The sequence below is a fragment of the Salvelinus alpinus genome, chromosome 8 (genome assembly GCF_045679555.1).
Source record: "Salvelinus alpinus chromosome 8, SLU_Salpinus.1, whole genome shotgun sequence".
Taxonomy (NCBI): Eukaryota; Metazoa; Chordata; class Actinopteri; order Salmoniformes; family Salmonidae; genus Salvelinus; species Salvelinus alpinus.
In genome coordinates this window covers 32,693,544-32,719,120 of record NC_092093.1, presented here as the reverse complement: position 1 = coordinate 32,719,120, position 25,577 = coordinate 32,693,544, and the positions used below count along the sequence as shown (strand labels likewise).

Here is a 25,577-nt window from a genome sequence, read left to right as displayed (position 1 = left end):
GTAGTAGACATGCTTGGTATTCATATCTCAAAAAATATGAATTAACTTACCACAATTCATTTCAATAGAAAGTTTGCAAAAATAGATACGATTCTGCAACCATGGAGAGGTAAATACTTGACCTTTTTTGGAAAGATCACATTGATTAACCATATGGGATGGCGTATCGCTTCAGAATGCTGTGGTAGCCATGCTGGTTAAGTGTGCCTTGAATTGATTCACGCAGTTTCCTCTGAACAGTTGATGTTGAGATGTGTCTGTTACTTGAACTCTGTGAAGCATTTATTTGGGCTGCAATTTCTGAGGCTGGTAACGCTAATGAACTTATCCTCTGCAGCAGAGGTAACTCTGGGTCTTCCTTTCCTGTGGCGGTCCTCATGAGAGCCAGTTTCATCATAGCGCTTGATGGTTTTTGCGACTGCGCTTGAAGAAGCTTTCACCGTTCTTGACATTTTCCATATTGACCTTCATGTCTGAAAGTAATAATACTTATTTGAGCTGGTCTTGCCATAATATGGACTTGGTCTTTTACCAAATAGGGCTATCTTCTGTATACCACCCCTACCTTGTCACAACACAACTGATTGGCTCAAATGCATTAAGAAGGAAAGAAGTTCCACAAATTTACTTTAACAAAGCACACCTGTTAATTGAAATGCATTCTAGATGACTACCTCATGAAGCTGGTTGAGAGAATGGCAAGAGTGTGCAAAGCTGTCATCAAGGCAAAGGGTGGCTACTTTGAAGAATCTAAAATATATTTTGATTTATTTAACACTTTTTTTTTGGTTACTACTACATGATTCCATATGTGTTATTTCATAGTTTTGATGTCTTCACTATTATTCTACAATGTAGAAAATAGTAAAATATTAAGAAAAACCCTTGAATGAGTAGGTGTCTCCAAACATTTTACTGGTAGCGTGTGTGTGTGTGTGTGATATATATATATATATAATTTAAAAAAAATTGGGCCTACAAGCCCTCAGTCCAGCCTCTCTCAGTCTATTGCGGACAGTCTGAGCACTGATGAAGGGATTGTGCGTTCCTGGTGTAACTCGGGCAGTTGTTGTTGCCATCCTGTACCTGTCCCGCAGGTGTGATGTCCGTCCTGTCTCCCTGTAGCGCTGTCTTAGGCGTCTCACAGTACGGACATTGCAATTGGCCCTGGCCACATCTGCAGTCCTCATGCATGCCTAGGGCAAGTAAACGCAGATGAGCAGGGACCCTGGGAATCTTTCTTTTGGTGTTTTTCAGAGTCAGTAGAAAGGCCTCTTTAGTGTCCTAAGTTTTCATAACTGTGACCTTAATTGTCTCCCATCTGTAAGCTGTTAGTGTCTTAACGACCGTTCCACAGGTGCATGTTGATTAATTGTTTATGGTTCATTGAACAAGCATGGGAAACAGTGTTTAAACCCTTTACAATGAAGATCTGAAATTATTGGGATTTTTACGAATTATCGTTGAAAGACAGGGTCCTGAAAAAGGGACGTTTCTTTTTTCGCTGAGTTTATATATATATTATTTTCTCTTTTGGGGGGCCGACAGCGTTTCTTGAGGAGCAAGGCCAAATTAGCAGGTGCAGTTCCTCTTTAATGAATACATTAATTTGTGTCACACTTATTTATTACAGACACCTTAATGCATACTTTTAAAATACAGTGCCTTGCAAAAGTATTCATCCCCTTTGCGTTTTTCCTATCGTGTTGCATTACAACCTGTAATTTGAATGGATTTTTATTTGGATTTCATGTAATGGACTTACACAAAATAGTTCAAATTGGTGAAAAAAAAAAAAAAGTGAAACGGAAATGTGGTGTGTGCATATGTATTCACCCCCTTTGCTATGAAGCCCCTAAATAAGATCTGGTGCAACCAATTACCTTCAGAAGTCACATAATTAGTTAAATAAAGTCCACCTGTGTGCAATCTAAGTGTCACATGATCTGTCACATGATCTCAGTATATATACAACTGTTCTAAAAGGCCCAGAGTCTGCACGGGGCACCACCAAGCAAGTGGCACCATGAAGACCAAGGAGCTCTCCAAACAGGTCAGGGACAAAGTTGTGGAGAAGTACAGATCAGGATTGGGTTATAAAAAAATATCAGAAACTTTGAACATCCCACAGAGCACCATTACATCCATTATTAAAAATGGAAAGAATATGGCACCACAACAAACCTTCCAAGAGAGGGCTTCCCACCAGAACTCACAGACCAGGCAAGGAGGGTATTAATCAGAAAGGCAACAAATAGACCAAAGATAACCCTAAGGGAGCTGTAAAGCTCCACAGCGGAGATTGGAGTATCTGCCCATAGGACCACTTTAAGCCTTACACTCCACAGAGCTGGGCTTTTACGGAAGTGTCCAGAAAAAAGCCATTGCTTAAAGAAGAAAATAGCAAACACGTTTGGTGTTTTCCAAAAGGCATCTGGGAGACTCCCCAAACATATGGAAGAAGCTACTCTGGTCAGATGAGACTAAAATGTAGCTTTTTGGCCATCAAGGAAAACGCTATGTCTGGCGCAAACCCAACACCTCTCATCACCCCAAGAACAACATCCCCATCCTGTGGGGATGTTTTTCATCGGTAGGGACTGGGAAACTGGTCAGAATTGAGGGAATGATGAATGGTGCTAAATACAGGGAAATTCTTGATGGAAACCTGTTTCAGTCTCCCAGAGATTTGAGACTGGGACAGAGGTTCATCTTCCAGCAGGACAATGACCCTAAGCATACTTCTAAAGCAACACTTGAGTGGTTTAAGGGGAAACATTTAAACGTCTTGGAATGGCCTAGTCAAAGCCCAGACCTCAATCCAATTGAGAATCTGTGATATGACTTAAAGATTGCTGTACACCAGCGGAACCCATCCAACTTGAAGGAGCTGGAGCAGTTTTGCCTTGAAGAATGGGCAAAAATCCCAGTGGCTAGATATGCCAAGCTTATAGAGACATACCCCAAGAAACTTGCAGCTGTAATTGCTGCTAAAGGTGGCTCTACAAAGTATTGACTTTGGGGGGTGAATAGTTATACACGCTCAAGTTCTGTTTTTTTGTCTTATTTCTTGTTTCACAAGAAAATATATTTTGCATCTTCAAAGTGGTAGGCATGTTGTGTAAATGAAAGGATACAAACCCCCCAAAAATCTATTTTAATTCCAGGTTGTAAGGCAACAAAATAGGAAAAATGTCAAGGGGGGCGAATACTTTCATACTCCACTGTATACTATGTGAGCTAAACATAAAACTAACACATTTAAGAAGGTTTAACTATTTACTTAGTTGTTACTGATGTTACTGTCCCCAATACAACAACAAAAATCCTAATTACATTGATTTTTGTCCTTGAAACATTTCATTGAAATACTGTAGAATTCCATTCATTCCTATGGAGGACTGCTCCTACTGAGGTGTGCCAATTTGGCCGACTGGTGGCTTCAAAGCCTCTCAATGGTCAATACATAGCATCAGCAATCCAGGGTGTATACGTCATTGGTCCTGCTGCACTGTGGCAATTACTCAAACAACTGGCATAACTGTAATCATGGGGAAGCATTTGAAAAGAGTCTGAACTATTGACGCAGAGCCAGAGAAAATGATGTTCCCTTTTCTGTTGAATCGTTAGCTTTTCTTTTGAAAATGCGTTGGTTTGGAGCTGTGAAAGGAGCAGACGGAGTGCAGCAGTGGCTGTAATGTAGCTATAGCTAGCTTAGCTAGACAGAAATCCTTACGCCTTCAGTCAGAGCTCAGATCAGAGAGGCTGAACCTCCTGGTGGGCTTGCCGGCTCCCATATTTATGAGGCCGATAGCTAATGATGTTTTCTCCAGATATAGAAACTGTCAGCCTTTGAAGTGAAGGCAGCGTGTTGGGGGTTAAAAATTGATGTTTTAAAGTGATGATTACACAGGTTTCAGGCTTCAGGCAACAGAGGAGAAAGAAGACACTGCTTCATTCCTTCGTGACCAGACATCTTTCCTTCAAAGATTCAAAGCAATTTGACTTCTCCAATCAATTACTAATTCAGTACCCCTTGACTTTTTCCACGTTTTGTTAGGTTACAGCCTTATTCTAAAATAGATTTGTTTTATCATCAATCTACACACAATTACCCCATAATGACAAAGCAAAAACAGGTTTTTAGAAGTTTTTGCTAATAAAAAAAAATATAAAAAAAATATTACATTTACAAAAGTATTCAGACCGTTTACTCAGTACTTTGTTGATGAACCTTTGGCAGCGATTACAGCCTCAAGTTTTCTTGGGTATGACGCCACAAGCTCCGCACACCTGTATTTGGTGAGTTTCTCCCATTTTTCTCTGCAGACCCTCATGCTCTGTCAGGTTGGATGGGGAGCATTGTTGCACAGCTTTTTTCAGGTCTCTCCAGATATGTTCGATCGGGTTCAAGTCCGGGCTCTGGCTGGGCCACTCAAGGACCTTCAGAGACTTGTCCTGAAACCTCTCCTGCGTTGTCTTGGCTGTGTGCTAATTATCGTTGGAAGGTGAACCTTCGCCCCAGTCTGAGGTCCTGAGCACTCTGGAGCAGGTTTTCATCAAGGATCTCTCTGTACTTTGCTCCATTCATCTTTCCCTCGATCCTGACTAGTCTCCCAATCCCTGCCGCTGAAAAACATCCCCACAGCATGATGCTGCCACCACCATGCTTCACCGTAGGGATGTTATTGGCCAGGTGATGAGCGGTGCTTGGTATCCTCCAGACGTGACGCTTGGCATTCAGGTCAAAGAGTTCAATCTTGGTTTCATCAGACCAGAGAATCTTGTTTCTGATGGTCTGAATGTCCTTTAGGTGCCTTTTGGCAAATCCAAGCGGGCTGTCATGTGCCTTTTACTGAGGAGTGGCTTCTGTCTGGCCACTCTACCATAAAGGCCTGATTGTTGGAGTGCTGTAGAGATGGTTGTCCTTCTGGAAGGTTCTCCCAACTCCACAGAGGAACTCTGGAGCTCTGTCAGAGTGACCATCGAGTTCTTGGTCAGCTCCCTGACCAAGGCCCTTCTCCCCCGATTGCTCAGTTTGGCCGGGAGGCCAGCTCTAGGAAGAGTCTTGGTGATTCCAAACCTCTTCCATTTAAGAATGATGGAGGCCACTGTGTTCTTGGGGACCTTCAATGCTGCATACATTTTTTGGTACCCTTCTCTACAGACAATTCCTTCAACCTCATGGCTTGTTTTTTGCTCTGACATGCACTGTCAACTGTGGGACCTTATATAGACAGGTGTGTGCCTTTCCAAATCATGTCCAATCAAGTTATAGAAACATCTCAAGGATGATCAATAGAAACAGGATGCACCTGAGCTCAATTTCAGGTCTCATAGCAAATTGTCTGTTCACTTATGTAAATAAGGTATTTCTGTTTTTTATTTTTAATACATTTGCAAACATTTCTAAAAACCTGTTTTCACTTTGTCATTATGGGGTATTAATGAGGAAATGTTATTTAATCCATTTTAGAATAAGGCTGTAACGTAACAAAATGTGGAAAAAGTCAAAGGGTCTGAATATGTTCCGAATGTACTGTACTGTATATACAGTACTTGTATGTAGCCATGTCACATGGATAATAGTATTTAATTCAGACAAAGCCTTTCGAGGTTCAAATAGGACTATGACACACACACACACACAGAGGGATGGGCACGGTTAATCGAATATCCTAACGGACATTAGTATTCAATTACTTGAGAGAGTATTCCTTTAAAAAATATATATATATACACAATGCCTTCGGAAAGTATTCAGACCCCTTGACTTTTTCAACATTTCAACAGCCTTATTCTAAAATGGATTAAAAAATAAATAAATGCTCAGCAGTCTATTGAGTAAATGGTCTGAATACTTATGTAAATGTAATATTTCCGTTTTTTATTATGGGGTATTGTGTGTAAATTGATGAGGGGGGAAAACTATTTAATCCATTTTAGAATAAGGCTGTAACGTAACAAAATGTGGAAAGAGTCAAGGGGTCTGAATACTTTCCAAATGCAATGTACCATGAAATTATTCATTTAATAAAACAGCAAACTTTTGAATGTAGTGTTTATGATGTGCGCCCCATTAAAAAATAGCTTATTTGCATCGATTGTATGATAGATAACCTATGGCAGCAACAAGTGTGTCTAACTAGTGCGAGTATAGCTACTTTCTCTCTCTCTCCCAACAGGCACAGGCCCCTGCCCTTTCCCCGCCCTGCTGCACAAGCAGAGCAGCATCGTCTATGCTGTCGCGCATCAAACAAGAAAAAAGACACATGTATTCTGACTATCCGGATATCTGAGAGAAAAACAATCACGATATTATTCTAATAGTGGCAATATTTCAAATGCCCATCCCTAGCACATACACAATATACACTCTCTATACTCACACACTGAACAGAGCCTTTCACACAGCCGCAGTATAATTAAGCATTAAGGCCCGGGGGGGTGTGGTATATGGCCAATATACTGTGGCTAAGGGCTGTTCTAAGCCCTTAGCCGTTGTATATTGGAAATATACCACAAACCCCCGTGATGCCTTATTGCTATTATAAACTGGTTACCGACAGAATTAGAGCAATCAGCATTCAGGGCTTGAACCACCCAGTTAATAATAAAAAATACACACACCTGCCAAAAGATACTCATACACTTACTATCTCATAATGTGGCATATCTCACACTCACTAAGTCACACACCTGCTGCTCGTTGAAATCCTGCAATGGTAGATGTGAACTAAAGCCCATCAGATAGATTTCAGTATTGCCTCATTGATGTGGTCTCTGGTTCCTGACGGTGTATTTCTCTCTCTTAACCCCCATAGCGATGAGCATGTCAGGGGAGGAGAATGACAACTCCCTGGTGGAGGACAACTTGCGGGCCAAGCTGCTGGAGGTTGGCCAGCTGAGGAAGGACATTGACGACCTGCGCACCGCCATCTCCGACCGCTACGCACAGGACATGGGCGACAACTGTGTGACGCAATGACAATGACACACCCGCCACGAGGGGTTCTAACCGCCCCTCTTCTCTTGTCACTGCACAGCGTCAGCATGCCCACTTCCTTCTCCCTCTCCCCAGGGCTACTGTTTCACAGCCAGTGAGGACAGGACAACTCCTGATTGGAGGAAACCCAGGAAGAACAGTGTTAAAAAAGGGAATAATAAACCTGGTACAGTGTCAAGCAGCCGTGAGGTTTTTATCCAGTTCTACGTGATGGAGGTATCTATCGCCAGCTTTCTGAACGTAGGACCAAGCTGTGAATCAAGTTTACAAGGAACAGTCTTTTTAAATAGGATGTTTGGATTTTTCAAATGTTGATCGTGCTTCCTGTGTACTAGAAAGAATTCCTACATGATCATGTACATTGCTTCATGCGCATAGACTTGTGTATTTAAACCTGGAGACCCCTACCCTCACAGATGCACAGAAGGGAGTATGAGTGTGTGACTGTATGTGTGTGTGTTGGTGTGTATTTGGCCCCTCCGACACAATCACCAGCCGGTAGGAAAATGACTCTCACTGCTGCTCTGTCAAGTGCCTCTGTGTGACAGCTTCTCCAGCAATCAGCTGTCCCCTTCCTAAGTCGTCTCCAACGGCAACCAATGGCTCTCCTCTCACACATCATCTCCACAACGCGTGTTATCCAAAGACCTTGTCCCCAAACGTCTCTCTCAGCTGCTGCCCATAGTCGCAGGTCGACACTGCATAGTGGCACTTCTTCCTTTCATATCCGCGCCATTGTGGTGTTTCCGGTTCCTTTTTAATATAGGTGTTTCTTCTGTGTGAGTTCAGTGATGTGAATAACACTCCCAGACTGGTTATTAGGATAGCTATGTTGATAAGGAAATGATAGCATTGCAATTATACCCTCAGTTATATTATTGGCTGTTGTATTGTTGTTGAACATCTTAAGCAATATATTAACCCATCAGGTAATATTCAGGTGTCTTTCTAACCAAATGAAATTCAGGAATTGTTTTTCGAAGTTAGGAATCTCCTTGGTAAGGTCAGAGGTCAGGGCTCAGTACCGTCTCCCCTGAGTTCCATAGACACCTGTTTGATTGAGACAGTAGAACAAATGCAAAAACAACCGAGGGCAAAATTGACAAGGCACTTCTACAGTCTCGGCCTTCAGAACATTACCCACTGGGACTTGACTCAGCTAGTAGTTGTATCCATCCAGTCAGTCAATATAGGAGCACGTAATACGTCAAGGTTACTGACCACTCTACTCCTCCAACCTCTTCCACACAGTAGAGGGGACTCTTTAGTCTATTGAATTCATGGTGTGATCGTTGGTTCACATTCTCCTGTTTTACTTCATTGATTGTTTGCCGTCGTTCCCACTATTTGTCATAGGAATACTCCTCATGCTTGATCTTTAACTAAATGGAAAGTGAATTTACTGTTTGCTACAAGGTGATGAACGTTATTACACGTTATTTTAAATACGATCTACAAATACTGTAATTCAGCCTGGTAATAAGTTGTTAAAAATGACAATATCCATTTTCATAGCTAATTTATTGCATGTTTCGAAGTGACATGTTTTAATGTGAACTTAAGTCATTGTGTTGTGTGCGAGGAACAATTTGCATGGGTAGGGTATCCTATTCTACTGTTGTATTACCGATCTTAAAAAGGAAACTTGTACAGTATGAGCTATGTAACAAATGTTTTGGTAGGCTATAAGATATGGAACTAACGTTTTGACTGTGTTCCAGTCGAGCCGACATATGCAGCCTCGCTAACGCTGAACCGCAGTATAGCGGGATTGTAATTTAAAAGCAATGTTTCTGCAGTCGCGGAAACTGCATTCACGGTAAACCCTGCATATGTTGGCTCAATTGGGAATGGCTTTTACATTTCAGTCGTACGATACTGCGAATCTTCCACGATACGGATTTAATCTAGCCCTAAGTGATACATGGAAACTGTAAAATACTATGCAATGTCCCATGCACCAGCCAGCGCCTCACATTCAGTTATCAGCAGCAGATATGAGATATTGCTCTTCTGTGCCTTTACAAATCTATGCAGCAGATAAGAGCTCCTGTATGTTCCTCCCTATTGACATGAATAGTGTCTGGAGACATGTAACTATTCTGCATGTATGCATCCAATGTAAATAGGACTATCTGACTCGCTTACAATGTATGATTACCATCTTACATTGTACTGTCTGTATGTTGACAAAGATGTTGCTAAGCAATAGCCACAAACAATGCATACATATCCACTCAGGTAAATAATGACCATAGCAGGCTCTTGTGAAACCTGAAGAAGAATGTACTCGGATGCACAGAACGGTGAGGCACTGTAAGTATGGCATCCATTGTGACGGTGTAAGTCTATGGTGAGACTGGTGTTGTCATCCATTGTGACGGTGTAAGTCTATGGTGAGACTGGTGTTGTCATCCATTGTGACGGTGTAAGTCTATGGTGAGACTGGTGTTGTCATCCATTGTGACGGTGTAAGTCTATGGTGAGACTGGTGTTGTCATCCATTGTGACGGTGTAAGTCTATGGTGAGACTGGTGTTGTCATCCATTGTGACGGTGTAAGTCTATGGTGAGACTGGTGTTGTCATCCATTGTGACGGTGTAAGTCTATGGTGAGACTGGTGTTGTCATCCATTGTGACGGTGTAAGTCTATGGTGAGACTGGTGTTGTCGACTCATCTAAAAGGGAAAGGTGTGGTTGTCATGGCTGTCTCTCTGTGCACTGTGGACTTTGAGCCACTGGTTGGCTTTATTGTACGTAGGATTATTTCTGTGGTTTATAAATGTTTTAAGCTTTTAGTTTTGCAGCTAGATTTTATGAATGCCAAAGGTCTATTTATATATGATGTTCCTAAATGTATTAACAAGTATTTTTCCATTTGATATGTTATTTGTACAGATTGCAAATACAATATTTTTCTATAACTGTTTGTATGTGTTCTCTCTAGGCCGCAGTTATAATAATCAGATGATTCAGAACCTGAAACAGATCACAGTTCTAGTGAGTTGTGTTTTATTGGTTATACAGCGACCCAGCACTGTCACACGTTTCTAGCTTTTGTCGTTAATTGGCCAAGAATTGTTAGCATTTGAAATCTATTTACTACCACAACTTAAGGGGAATGACCGATCAATTCAAAAACGTCAAAGTAGTTCAATCCATCTGTTGGTTAAACCCTAATTATTATTTTATTATTGAATATTAAAACATACATACAATCTACCGGCAGTGAAGCAGTTCAACATTTACATTACATTCAGTCATCTAACAGACTCCCATCCAAAGCGACCCCCAGAAGCAACCAGGGTCAACGCCCTGCACAAGGGCACGTGGACAGATCTCCCACCAAGTCAAAAACGGGGAACTGAACCAGCGACCTGTCGGCCACCGGCCCAGGCTCCCAACCGCCAGGCCACCAGCCCTCCAAGATCCCCCCACAGATCCCCGAGAGCTGCCCCTCAACCATCCAAGACCCACCCCCTCCAAAAATAAATAAATGAAACCTCTCCCTCTATTCCCCACCTCCAACTAGTTTTCATTGGGAAGGCAGATTGCTTTTGATAAAAACACTATCACATGTGAACATGCAGAATCCTACTCATTGCTCCACGTGCTTATTATACGTGACTTTTCTTGTCAGCCAGAACGGGGCGCCCAGCTCACGCCGGGGAGGCTGCCCCTTCCAAAATGAATGCTATCACTTTCCACCCAGTGCAAACGACGCCCATCCGGGCCAGCTTAATAGAATCCCCCCAAAACCTCACAGAAACCACAGGCCCGGCAAAATGTAAACAAACCCCCCAAAACATGTTAACCTTAGTGAATGCATGCAAACACCACATCTTCCAATCAAAAATGGATACAGCAGAACCATAATATTGGCAGATCCACACGTGTGAATGAGATTTCTACAGCCATCCACAAAGGGAAACCCTCCTAGGAACACTGAATACAGTGAGAACAGTGTAAACACAAAGGTTAGCTGCTGTGTGTGTGTGTCTGTATTGGAATCATTACATCTGCACCAGAAAGAACACAGACCTGCTACGCCATAATTTGAGGCTTGTAAACAAGACAAATGGCCCCTTTGGTTGTGTCCGTCTATCACTTGGGTCAGTCAGCCGTGGGCAGGCTCAGGTACTAAATCCTAATACAAAAAATGTACAGCATTTTGACAAACTGTCATGGCTGGGGCCGGTGATGGATGGCTATAGTACAGCTCAGGGTAAATTATGTCAAACCACTTATATTCAAATACCTCCCACCCTGGCTGCCTGGAGGAGGGGATTTCCCCCTGTTAAAACGGACTATGATCAAAATCATCATGGTATTCTTAAAGGCTGAAAACCCTGCATTAGCACCACAAGTAAAACTAGTAAGAACCTAAATGAGAAAGGACAACATTGAAGAAGGAAATCTTAAGACAACCTGTAGCTGATAGGGTGAGTATATACTGGATAACAGAGGTTTGTGTAGCTGATAGGGTGGGTATATACTGGATAACAGAGGTTTGTGTAGCTGATAGGGTGGGTATATACTGGAGAACAGAGGTTTCTGTAGCTGATAGGGTGGGTGTATACTGAGAACAGGTTTCTGTGGCTGATAGGGTGGGTATATACTGGAGAACAGAGGTTTCTGTAGCTGATAGGGTGGGTACATATTGGAGAACAAAGGTTTCTGTAGCTGATAGGGTGGGTGTATACTGAGAACAGGTTTCTGTGGCTGATAGGGTGGGTATATACTGAGAACAGAGGTTTCTGTAGCTGATAGGGTGGGTATATACTGGAGAACAGAGGTTTCTGTATCTGATAGGGTGGGTATATACTGAGAACAGAGGTTTCTGTAGCTGATAGGGTGGGTATATACTGAGAACAGAGGTTTCTGTAGCTGATAGGGTGGGTATATACTGAGAACAGAGGTTTCTGTAGCTGATAGGGTGGGTATATACTGGAGAACAGAGGTTTCTGTAGCTGATAGGGTGGGTGTATACTGAGAACAGAGGTTTCTGTAGCTGATAGGGTGGGTATACACTGGAGAACAGAGGTTTCTGTAGCTGATAGGGTGGGTGTATACTGAGAACAGAGGTTTCTGTAGCTGATAGGGTGGGTATATACTGGAGAACAGAGGTTTCTGTAGCTGATAGGGTGGGTATATACTGGAGAACAGAGGTTTCTGTAGCTGATAGGGTGGGTATATACTGAGAACAGAGGTTTCTGTAGCTGATAGGGATGGTATACACTGGAGAACAGAGGTTTCTGTAGCTGATAGGGTGGGTATATACTGAGAACAGAGGTTTGTGTAGCTGATAGGGTGGGTACATATTGGAGAACAAAGGTTTCTGTAGCTGATAGGGTGAGTATATAATGATAACAAGAGGTTTCTGGGTACATACTGGAGAACCGAGGTTCTACTTTACCTTGGGAGATCTTGGTGTCAAACTTCAGCAGAGGGTAGAGGTTGTCAGGCAGCACCCGTGTGAACCTAGGAGTTCTGCTCCAGGAAGATCCAGTGATGGACCAGCCTCTTCCTTTGGAGGAAGCTCTGCACGGGCCCTCGGTACACTGCATTGCCTGACACTATGTACTGCCTGAGGGATGACCAGAGAGATGCACTTCAGACATTTCTAATGGCCATATGGATAATATGAATGAATATTAAGTAATGACAGAAAATGCATGACAAAAATGTTTTATCAATTCCAAAATGGTCATATTCCTGATACAAATGAAACACTTAATGAAAGGGTGAAACAAAAACAGAAAATCCATTCATGAATAGGTGGGTGGCCCTGAATTGAGACACTGTCACGCCTTGACCTTAGATATCTCTGTTTTTCTATATATTTTGGTTAGGTCAGGGTGTGACTAGGGTGGGTACTCTAGTTTTTGTATGTCTAGGGGTTTTTGTATGTCTATGTTGGCCTGATATGGTTCCCAATCAGAGACAGCTGTTTATCGTTGTCTCTGATTGGGGATCATATTTAGGTAGCCATTTTCCTCATTTGTGTTGTAGGATCTTGTCTATGTATAGTTGCCTTGGTGCACATCAGTAGCTTCACATTTCGTTCGTTTGGTTGTTTGTTGTTTTGTTAGGTGAGTTTCAGTTGATTAAAATTATGTGGAACTCTACTCACGCTGCGCCTTGGTCTCATCATTATGACGAACGTGACAGACACCTTGGAGTAGCAATGAAAGAGTATTTTCAGTTTTTCTTCCATCCAATCTCTACTGTGAGCATCATTATTTTAGAAGCAGGGATGAATTTCACATGATCAAACCACATAGAGACTGGAGAACAACAGAATGTGCAAGAAAAAGGAGTAAATGGATAACTCCATGGAGGCAATTTGTCATCTCTTAGAAGAAAGAAAAAAAACTGTGCCCAAAGTAACTTTCAGAGAGCTCAAGTTATTCTCTCCACAGTGCCTTAAATTTGGATTAAGCGAATATGTAATGACTCGCCCAGACAGGATGGAGACTCTGAATACTAAGGGCATTTAAAATATTACATTGATAATACCATGGTGAAAGATGTTTTATTCACAAGTAGTTATTACATTTAGTCCTGCAGCCAGTCAGTGTTTTATTTAGACTCCTGTAACTTAAAGGAGCAATCTGTGATTGCAACATCCCTGTTTGGGTTTTTAAATTAGTTATTTAGTTCAACTGTCTAACGCTATCAGAACCCGAAAATAAGCTTGTTTTATACCTTTGTTTATAATAACACTGTATAGCTTCAAAACATGGTTAAAACTATAATCTCATGGATGGTTCTGGCATTCATAGCTCTGTAGATTAATTTGAGAATGGTCTCCAGGCACAGTCCTAAACTGTTTGCTAAATCTGTGGCGGGGTGTCTGGTTTGAACTATAGATTACCACTTTAAGAAGGCAGGGAAAAAACACAATGAGCCTGGAAAAATGTAATTCAACTCTGGGGTAAAAGATTCAGGCTCTGAGTTTGAGTTATGTGCTTCTGTTGAACTCCTCTGTATAGATTGAGGGGGTGAGCAGTCTTGAAGTTCAAACATATCATTGACTGACAGTGGATAGTGCTGGGTCCTGCGCTGCAGGCAATGTGTTTGAAGCTACCAGCTGTGCCCTGATACACAGCGCTCTCTCCCCAGGCTTCAAAGCATAGCTAACGAGTTTTTAACCAACTAACAGTATAGTTCCATATTCCCTCTCAATAGGATCTGAAACGCATAAGAGTTAGGCGGTATGCCAAATATACCGTATCCCGGGGAATTTTGAAATACCCTGGTATGATTTTCAATTCCATTGAAAAAAATATTTTAAGTTTTATATTTTAATATTTAATTTAGACTTTTTTTTTTAGGTCCAATGCAGCAGGTTTATCTCAATGTTATATAGTTTCTGGATAACAATTAAGTACCTTACGGTGCTTCTTTTCAATTAAAACGGTCAAAAAGAAGGAAAAATAGCTCCTTAGCAAAGAACAATTTCTCAAGCAAGAATTTCACTGGGACTGTCTGGGAGTGGTCTGAGTGAAGAGGGGAAAACTGAAAAACATCTGTTATTGGTAGAGAGGTTTGGAACTCTTTCTAATTGGTCTATTCACCAATTACCGCCTGGTGATGTCACCAGGCAGGCCAAATCTCCATCCCACCAAAACAGGCAGAAATTTCAGGTGATCTTTCGAACAGCTCTTACACTAAAAGGGCATTATCATTTTCACAGTATTATTCCAACCTCAGCGTGGAAATATACAGTCGTGGCCAAAAGTTTTGAGAAAGACACAAATATTAATTTTCACAAAGTCTGCTGCCTCAGTTTGTATGATGGCAATTTGCATATACTCCAGAATGTTATGAAGAGTGATCAGATGAATTGCAATTAATTGCAAAGTCCCTCTTTGCCATGCAAATGAACTGAATCCCCCAAAAACATTTCCACTGCATTTCAGCCCTGCCACAAAAGGACCAGCTGACATCATGTCAGTGATTCTCTCGTTAACACAGGTGTGAGTGTTGACGAGGACAAGGCTGGAGATCACTCTGTCATCCTGATTGTGTTCGAATAACAGACTGGAAGCTTCAAAAGGAGGGTGGTGCTTGGAATCATTGTTCTTCCTCTGTCAATCATGGTTACCTGCAAGGAAACACGTGCCGTCATCATTGCTTTGCACAAAAAGGGCTTCACAGGCAAGGATACTGTGCTGCCAGTAAGATTTCACCTAAATCAACCATTTATCGGATCATCAAGAACTTCAAATGGAGAGCGGTTCAATTGTTGTGAAGAAGGCTTCAGTGCGCCCAAGAAAGTCCAGCAAGCGCCAGGACCATCTCCTAAAGTTGATTCAGCAGCTGGGGCACCACCAGTACAGAGCTTGCTCAGGAATGGCAGCAGGCAGGTGTGAGTGCATCTGCACGCACAGTGACACGAAGACTTTTGGACAGCAAAGAAGCCACTTCTCTCCAGGAAAAACATCAGGGACAGACTGATATTCTGCAAAAGGTACAGGGATTGGACTGCTGAGGACTGGGGTAAGGTCATTTTCTCTGATGAATCCCCTTTCCGATTGTTTGGGGCATCCGGAAAAAAAGCTTGTCCGGAGAAGACAAGGTGAGCGCTACCATCAGTCCTGTGTCATGCCAACAGTAAAGCATCCTGAGACCATGTGTGGGGTTGCTTCTCAGCCAAGGGAGTGGGCTCACTCACAATTTTGGCTAAGAACACAGCCATGAATAAAGAATGGTACCAACACATCCTCCGAGAGCAACTTCTCCCAACCATCCAGGAACAGTTTGGTGACGAACAATGCCTTTTCCAGCATGATGGAGCACCTTGCCATAAGGCAAAAGTGATAACTAAGTGGCTCGGGGAACAAAACATCGATATTTTGGGTCCATGGCCAGGAAACTCCCCAGACCTTAATCCCATTGAGAACTTGTGGTCAATCCTCAAGAGGCGGGTGGACAAACAAAAACCCACAAATTCTGACAAACTCCAAGCATTGATCATGCAAGAATGAACTGCCATCAGTCAGGATTTGGCCCAGAAGTTAATTGACAGCATGCCAGGGCGGATTGCAGAGGTCTTGAAAAAGAAGGGTCAACACTGCAAATATTGACTCTTTGCATCAAATTCATGTAATTGTCAATAAAAGCCTTTGACACTTATGAAATGCTTGTAATTATACTTCAGCATTCCATAGTAACATCTGTCAAAAATATCTAAAGACACTAAAGCAGCAAACTTTGTGGAAATTAATATTTGTGTCATTCTCAAAACTTTTGGCCACGACTGTACATAAAAACACAGGGGAAAGTTTTTGACTGCACTGGGCCTTTAATCTGCAACCACTTATTTGCTCAAAGTGCTTTCACCACACCATCCCACTAGTTTATATTATAATATGCTTGCATGCACTCATTAGCATTTTGCTAGCATCCGCTATGGGATTTTACATGTTTGCTAACCTTCGGACTACAGAGGCTCAGTGTAGTCCTGGGATGGCACAAGGACGGTATGACAATCTGGATACCGCTCAAGACTAACCCTGATTAGTTATCTGGATCTGATTAACTGTACAGAACAAAAATATAAACGCAACGTGTAAATTGTTGGTGTCATGTTTCATGAGTTGAAATAAAATATCCCAGAAATGTTCCATACGCACAAGAAGCTTATTTGTGCAAAAATTTGTTTACATCCCTGTTAGTGAGCATTTCTCCTTTGCCAAGATAATCTATCCACCTGACAGGTGTGGCATATTAAGAAGCTGATTAAACAGCATGATCATTACACAGGTGCACCTTGTGCTGGGGACAATAAAAGGCCACTAAAATGGGCAGTTTTGTCACACAACACAATGCCACAGATATCTCAAGTTTTGAGGGGGCGTGCAATTGGCATGCTGTCCACCAGAGCTGTTGTCAGAGAATTTAATGATCATTTATCTCCGTCATTTTAGAGAATTTTGCAGTAAGTCCAACCGGCCTCACAACCATATGCAACGTGTAACAACGCCAGCCCAGGACCTCCACATCCAGCTTCTTCACCTGCGGCATAGTCTGAGACCAGCCACCCGGACAGCTGATGAAACTGTGAATTTCTGCAGAAACAGTCAGAAACCGTCTCAGGGAAGCTCATCTGTGTGCTTGTTGTCCTCATCATGGTCTTGACCTGACTGCAATTTGGCGTCGTAACTGACTTCAGTCGGCAAATGCTCACTTTCGAAGGCCATTGTCATGCTGGAGAAGTGTGCTCTTCATGGATGAATCCCGGTTTCAACTGAACTGAGCAGATGGCAGACAGTGTGTATGGAGTCGTGGGTGCGAGCGGTTTGCTGATGTCAACATTGTGAACAGTGCTCCATGGTGGAGGTGGGGTTATGGTATGGGCAGGCATAAGCTACGGACAACGAAAACAATTGCATTTTATCAATGGCAATTTGAATGCACAGAGATACCGTGACGAGATCCTGAGGCCCGCCAATATCCAGCAACTTCGCACAGCCATTGAAGAGGAGTGGTACAACATTCCACAGGCCACAAGCCTGATCAATTCTATGCTAAGGAGATGTGTCACGCTGCATGAGGCAAACAGTTGCCACACCAGATTCTGACTGGTTTCCTGATCCACGCCTCTACCTTTGTTTTTTTAAGGTATCTGTGACCAACAGATGCATATCTGTATTCCCATTCATATGAAATCCATAGATTAGGGCCTAATGAATTCATTTAAATTGACGGATTTCCTTATATGAACTGAAACAGTAAAATCTTTGAAATTGTTACATGTTGCATTTATATTTTTCTTCAGTGTAATAATCACGTACTTGTAGTAGGGCAGTGTCTCGATTATCTTCCAGTTGATGGCCGTCTCTTTAGGGTGCACACTTGGGCCATCTGGACCTTGGCCACTTGCCAGAACCTCTTGTGCTCCACCAGAGTCTCCTGCATCTCCCTCAGCAGCAGGTACACGCCCTCCAGGGTGTCCTCGTACACCTGCACTCAGTCAATCCCTAATCCATCAGACAATCATACAGTAGAATTTATGAATATCAAACACTACAGCAGCCTATATGCCATTGTCATCCAAGCAAATTCCTAATGCCAAAGTTAAGTGCTTTTCCAATTCTATACATCAAGTAAACTAGCTGGGGAAAAACAATCCCATCCAATAATACAAACCACTAATGTACCAAATGCCAATATGATTGTATAAATTGTATTGATAACACTGTCCTTGACTGTATTGCTGGCTATTGATATAGAGTACAAGCCTGCAGCTAGCCTGTATTCACACATGAAGTGTAATTGAGTGGGACATGCATTGATATGTCTATAATCCATTTAGCAGGACATTACATGGGTCTAGGCGCTTCCTGCAGCCTGCTCAAGCTGTGACCTGTGAAATCACCAGCACAGAGCTGATGATCTGGAGATGCTTAACGGAAGGAGATGCACACTGATGGAATACTAAAGACACCACTGAATAGATGACAAAAATGTAATTTGTATACAAGCAGTTTGGCAAAGGAAATTATCATTGTCCTCCATAATGTTGAAAAGAGTCAGGCATCTCTCATCTTTTTTCAATAGTGTTGACAAAAACACAATGAGTGCTCTCATTTCGGTAGGTGCACTACACCTGAGGGGTGTAGTGTGAGGGGAACGGCACCTCCGTACCTTCAGGCTCTGATCAGGCCCTACACCCAAACAAGGGCACTGCGTTCATCCACCTCTGGCCTGCTCACCTCCCTACCTCTGAGGAAGTACAGTTCCCGCTCAGCCCAGTCAAAACAGTTCGCTGCTCTGGCACCCCAATGGTGGAACAAACTCCCTCACGACGCCAGGTCAGCGGAGTCAATCACCACCTTCCGGAGACACCTGAAACCCCACCTCTTTAAGGAATACCTAGGATAGGATAAAGTAATCCCTCTAACCCCCCCCCCCCTTAAAAGAGTTAGATGCAATATTGTAAAGTGGTTGTTCCACTGGATATCATAAGGTGAATGCACCAATTTGTAAGTCGTAAGTGTAATGTGTAAATGTAAATTTACACATTACACTCCACTAATGTTTTCTGAAATTGAGTCATTTAAAGAGTGACTGCCCCTAAAAACAAACTAATCCCTTTGAAAACGACCTGTGGCATCGAGTCAGAGACATTTATTCCAGTGTCAAAACTGACTACAAAGTGTAAATAGGATAATTTTGGTCAAAGTCAGTCTAGTCTAAACTGAGTTTGAAACCTCTGCATCACAACGAGTAAATTAAGGTTGGGTTTGGATTACAATTAGTCCCCAATTAGTCCCCACTTCGCTTCCCTTCATTAAATGGGGCTCAGTTGTTTCATTACCCCCAACCAGCCATTTGAGACTGAAAAGCCCTACCATGCAATGCATGCTTCCAGCAGGATGCACCAGCCTGGTCTCATAGACTAGTCGTAACATAGTAAATCTTAGGGACTCCCGAGTGGCGCAGCGGTCTAAGGGAGACCCATGAGCGGTGACCGGTAGACCCATGTGGCTTGGCAGGGTTGTGTTTCGGAGGACGCATGGCTCTAGACCTTCGCCTCTCCCGAGTCTGTAGGGGAGTTGCAGCAATGGGACAAGACTGTAAATACAAATTGGATATCATGAAAAAGCGGTAAAGAAAAACACTAAAATTAGTATGATATGCTAAATTTGGTTTGGTTACTTAAGACAGGTTACTTAAGGCCAAAACGAAAGTAAGGTGGTTGGTCGGGGTGGATGAGTGGGTGTATATCGCGAACGTCTAGCAACCCAAATGTTGCCTGTTTGAAATCTCATTACAGACAATTTTTGCAACTTAATACTTTTTTAGCTACTTTGCATGTTAGCTAACCCTAACCTTAACCACTAGCCTAGCTAACGTTATCCACCTTGCTAGCGTTAGCCACCCTACCTAGCTTTAGCCTACCTCAATACAACTCGGATTTGGCTTAGAAACACGATAACATTTCAAAAGGTAAATCATTTGTAGAAAAACCTTTTGTCATGATTGTGATGTGGCCAGATTGACTTTAGATACAGTAGCTATACTTTTATCCAGCTAACTAAGATAGAGGGGACTACCATATTTTAGCTAGCTAACATTAGCATTACTAGCTATTTGACAAACTTGTGCGCGATGGGACAAGGACATCCCTGCCGGCCAAACCCTCCCCTAACCCGGACGACGCTAGGATAAGTGTGCGCTGCCTCATGGGTCTCCCGGTCACCGCTCATGGGTTTCTCGGTCACAGCCGGCTGGACAGAGCATGGACTCAAACCAGGATCTCTACTAACAGCAAAATGCAACATCGAAAGTAAATTTGACAACATAATAAAGCAAAGTTATTTCCTACCAGTTATGTTCATTCCACTCCAAGTTAGCAATGGTAATCTAGACAAAACAGTCACATTATTCTCTGAGGTGCAAACCATATTTAATGCACAAATAAATATTGGCTGCAACTATGGTGGTACTAGCTATAGTAACTCATGTGACTACAACAGTGTACTAACTAGCAGCAACAAACTCAAACCAACACAGGGCCATAGCAAAACACATCACAGTTGGTTGGTTGCATAGTGTAACAGCGTCACCGGCCTGAATCTCTTCCAATCTGGAGCCAGTCAGTCTACATCTGTAAAGCATAGAATTAGCTTCCAAACGAGATTACGTTTCTCAAGCAACGTTTATTATTGAAGGATGATGACAATCATTTAACCTGTTTTTCTGTTAGACAAAGTGGACAGTTGGGTGCCAGAGTGATCCCCTGGTCATGAATGGATGCTGGGACCTAACAGAAGCAGCAAAGGTGGGTATCATAACATGTCCAGCAATGTGATTGCAATGGTTTAGCATCCTCAAAATCATATCATTCACTGTTCACTTATCATGTTCACAGCTTGTCAGGCAAGACCTCAGAATGAAAGTGTGAAATGTGACAAGTACCTTTGTGACACCACCTCCGTTGTTGCCAGAGTCTCCCTCAACTCCTATGAAAAGAACACATCATCATGAGGCCTCTGATAGTGACCAGAGTTACTGCCTTGATGAAAGACTGCTTCATCGACGACAGGTAGTGTGTTATGTGGAAAGTTGTACTCAAAGATACAATACCCAGCTTGATAAAATAGTAGGCCAATTCCCCAGCCAAGCAGATACAACTAGTAGTCATTTTGGTTGTGAAGTGCATTAGCGTTGTCCTTTCTTTAAAACCAAAATGCAATTTACCACTTGGCTGTCTAATATAAATCACCTTGTCACAGGCTCTCCCAGTCAACACCACCTCATAAGATTGCCTGCTGCAGTTGTTCAAGAGATGTCCAGTTTGAGCCGAACATGCAGCAGAGAGAAGACCAACAAGGAGGCTCTCATCAGCATCATACAGACATGCCCTCACTGTGAGCATTCCTAGGAATGTTGGCAAGTATCCGGCCAGCGGCAACAGCTTTCACAGGCTCATCATTTGTAGAAATACAGAAGGTAAACCACTTCATTTGATACATTTGATAACCCAATTGCGAAACAATTGATGTTAACTGACATTTGTTGATTATTTTCTACTTCTTGGGTGCATATAACATCCAAGGCATAACCTAGTCTGGTAGAACCAGCCATTATTGATCAGTGGTGTAAAGTACTTAAGTAAAAATACTTTAAACTACTACATAAGCAGTTTTTTGTGGTATCTGTACTTTACTTAACTGTTGATATTTTTTGACAACTTTTACTTCACTACATTCCTAAAGAAATTAATGTACTTTTTACTCCATATATTTTCCCTGACACCCAAAAGTACTCGTTACATGTAGAGGGCTTAGCAGGACAGGGAAATGGTCCAGTTCACGCACTTACCAAGGGAACACGTGGTCTTCCCTACTGCCTCTGATCTGGCGGACTCACTAAAAACAAATGCATAGTTTGTAAATGATGTCTGAGTGTTGGAGTGTATACCTTGGCTATCCGTACATTTTAAAAACAAGAACATGGTGCCATCTGCTTTGCTTAATGTAAGGGATTTGAAATGATTCAACTTAAGTATATTTTAGCAATTACATTTACTTTTGATACTTAAGTATATTTAGAAGCAAATACTTTTAGACTTTTACTCAAGTAGTATTTCACTGGGTGACTTTCAATTTTATTTGAGTAACTTTCTATTAAGGTATCTATACTTTTACTCAAGTATGACAATTGGGTACTTCTTTCACCACTGCCATTGATCATGTAAATCAGTGTCTGTCTGTCTGTCTGTCTGTCTGTCTGTCTGTCTGTCTGTCTGTCTGTCTGTCTGTCTGTCTGTCTGTCTGTCTGTCTGTCTGTCTGTCTGTCTGTCTGTCTGTCTGTCTGTCTGTCTGTCTGTCTGTCTGTCTGTCTGTCTGTCTGTCTGTCTGTCTGTCTGTCTGTCTGTCTGTCTGTCTGTCTGTCTGTCTGTCTGTCTGTCTGTCTGTCTGTCTGTCTGTCTGTCTTTCTTGTCTGTCTTGTCTGTCTTGTCTGTCTATACCTGGCAGAAGGCATCACATTTTTACTAGACAACTTTTACTTTTTTACTTTTGAATGGTATCAGTTAATATGGGGAGGGAGAAACCCTGTGTATTCTGCAACAGGATCAGGGAACTCCTGTTGTATATGGGACACCACATGACCACTGGCATGTTTGCCAAGATAGCCCAATTACCACCAGACAAAATGCCGATAGGCACAATATCTGTATCAGCTGGAAATGCACTTACAATTAAGGCCACCAGTGGATTGCACATGGAGAAATAGTTCTCCACCATCTGAATTCCTGGGAAGAAGGAGAATAGACACTTGGCATGAAAGCCAGTGGCCTTTGTTCAAGACCTGTCATAGTACAACAGATAGCAGAGCAGAACACAGGGTAACGCTCAATAGAAGAGCCTCAGTGTCAAGGGAGAGGCTTATTCATTTCCCTACTCACTGCATCCAATCAATAATGTATAAAGAAATGATACCATTAACAGTCATAAGTCAAGGTGGTATGATATTATTCTTGGGGCATAGAAATTGAATATAACCATGATGAGTGAAGAATATTTATGAGCACCCAAGAGTGGGTCCCGTTCTAAAACAAATCCAGAGTAAAGCACAAGGTTTGATCCACTCAGCGCAGTCAATCGAATCAGAGTGCCATGACTGTGCATAACGTTAACATAAAGTAGAATAAAAGTATAGGGCAAGGCGCAACATCTCAAAGCGTTACTCACCCACAGTGCTGTCGCCCCGGGCCAGCTTCCCTCTCCAGTAGTCGGTGGTGATGCGTTAGAGCGAGGCCAGGTAGCGGACGTCACACAGCGTGCCTCCCCAGGACGCCACCTTCCTCTTGCTGTGCTTCCGCCACTGTAGGTAAATGGCCCTGAGCTGCCTGTCGAAGGACGACAGCTGGCGGAACAGCCAGTAGGTAAAGAGCCACTGGAATCGACACTGGGTGTAATGTCTGAACATGGTCTCCAGCTCACGGTGGTCTGGTAGGGGGGGGGGGGGAGGGGGGAGAGGCCTGCTTCAGGGTAGAGTGCTTTAGCACAAGTGGATGCACTGCATGTCAAGGGTGAAATTGCATTTATGCTCCAATACATGGATAACGCCACAACAGTCCCCATCTAAATCTAGTGGAGACCAAAAACTACAGGGAAAACAGGACTCATTTTGAAATGAACACAGATCGATTCCTGTCTGCCACTTACAGAAATGTAGAGTTTGTAAAATGTATTTTAGGATCATGAAATGGAACATACAGTATACGAGTAAGGGATGCCTTTAGGTCATTAGCTTCCATTAACATTGCCCTGCCTATAGGCCAAAAAGACCAATCTGATTGTCTGGGCTTGCCTCTCCAGAGGTGTTTTGTTCTTATTTGGCAGACAAAGATGATGATGAGGGAAACATGCTGAAGTTTGAATGGAAGGAGCTGTATTACTTGGCTCTTGAGCAGTAGTGGAAAAAGTACCCAATAGTCATACTTAAATAAAAGTAAAGATCCCTTAAGTACTTTACACCACTGCTATTGAGCATCACGGAAGCATTGCCAACGTTTTCCAGCATGTACTCAACCAACTACAGAACTATGGTAGGTCATATGTGATACCGATTGTGGCAATGCCTTCCATTGTGCAGGCATAACCACGCATATTTACATAGAAAAAGCCTAAACGTCCCTTGTCTGACACAAATGTTGACTAAAATATTGTGAACTTTCTTTGCCGATTGTCCATGGGTTGGTCCTTGTGTGTCAATTTGAGACAAAATATCCACAGGAAAATATTGTTAAACAGATTTCAAAATGCAGCTGTCTGTGGGTGCCAATCAAGATTTGTTTGCTTGTGACCAAAGGCACGTGCACAAGACTGTGAATTGGTTTCAGTCTGATTTATTAGGCAAGGTCATATGGGGCATACCATTTTTTACTTTTGCGGGGATCAATTTTAGGACTAGTCTGCTTTCCACAGCCAGTTATGAATTATAATTAGATTCTTCACTGTGAACACAATGGGATTCAAAGGTGGTACTGTCCTTTATTGCCTGCTATGAGCTGCATGCCAGATTTGTTATACAGATGGACTTTTTGGCAGTGCAGATGAACGCTCTTGACTGTTGTGCTGTGGCTATGGCCAAGTTATGTGTGAATTCTGGCCAGAAACATAATCCTCAAAGCAGAGACCTCATCTGACTCATCATACCCAATCTTTAGAATGCTGTACTGGGAAGCTCGACATTGGCATTTTACTCTGGAGAACCTTTTGAGCTGTATCCCCTTGCAGGATTTTGGTTTATTACAGGCAGTCTGTCTATGATTGAAGCCGTAGAGGAAAAAAAGGTTATCCAATTTTTTGCACTGCTGAGTCGCTTCAAAGTGTTTTTATCAGCTGGTGATATGGGGAGCGGAAACTAGTCACAAATGGTTTCAGTCTCCGAGCTGTCTCCCTCCGGATTATTATGTTATACTGTACCCTCCGAACTGGAGGACTAGTCCTACCCTTCATACACCATCTGAAATCAACTGCATTGGCTATATGTGTGGCAGCAGGGGCGTAGGCCTCTGGAGAGGCAAGCACAGACAATCGGATTGGTCTTTACTTGTCAGTGTTCCAAACAGGACGTTAGACTTTTTACCTAAACATGCAAACACCATCAGATATAATTCATAGCAAACAGTGCACTGTTTTAATCAGATTAGATTAAATATAACAGAACAGATTAACCGGAATGTCGTTCACTCTCACGGGATGGGTTGCCAAAAATATCTAACTGAAAGCCACATATGTCACTGTCCTTCAATGGCTATATGCACCATGCCACTGCTTATTTCATTTGTTCATTTAGCAAGCAAGATAGCTCATAAACCAGTGCATTTTATCACAGTCAACACACCTGTATTTTAGCTTTAAAAATGTCAAATTTTCTCTTAGCCCATGGCAAAATGTGTAGAATAGTGTGAGATAAGATATAAAACTACAGATTTTCCTCTGCCCCATGACAAAATGTTTAGTATTGCAGGAAATAAGCTATAAAACTGCAAATTGTTCTCTTTGCCCATGACAAAATATTATGGGTAACAATGGGTCACAAT

At 42.4% G+C, this 25,577-nt stretch overlaps 1 protein-coding gene across 2 annotated transcripts in view; it reads left to right on the top strand.

Moving 5' to 3' along the window:
- LOC139582982 (centrosomal protein of 85 kDa-like) overlaps window positions 1-9,930 on the top strand; it is a 71,619-nt gene extending 61,689 nt beyond the window's left edge. For both annotated transcript variants that reach the window (XM_071413542.1, XM_071413541.1), the window contains exon 13: window positions 6,825-9,930. In XM_071413542.1, the coding sequence (XP_071269643.1) occupies window positions 6,825-6,988 (164 nt within the window). In that variant the 3' untranslated portion in view covers window positions 6,989-9,930. The remainder of the gene's footprint in view (window positions 1-6,824) is intronic.
- The last annotated feature ends 15,647 nt before the right edge of the window (window positions 9,931-25,577 follow it).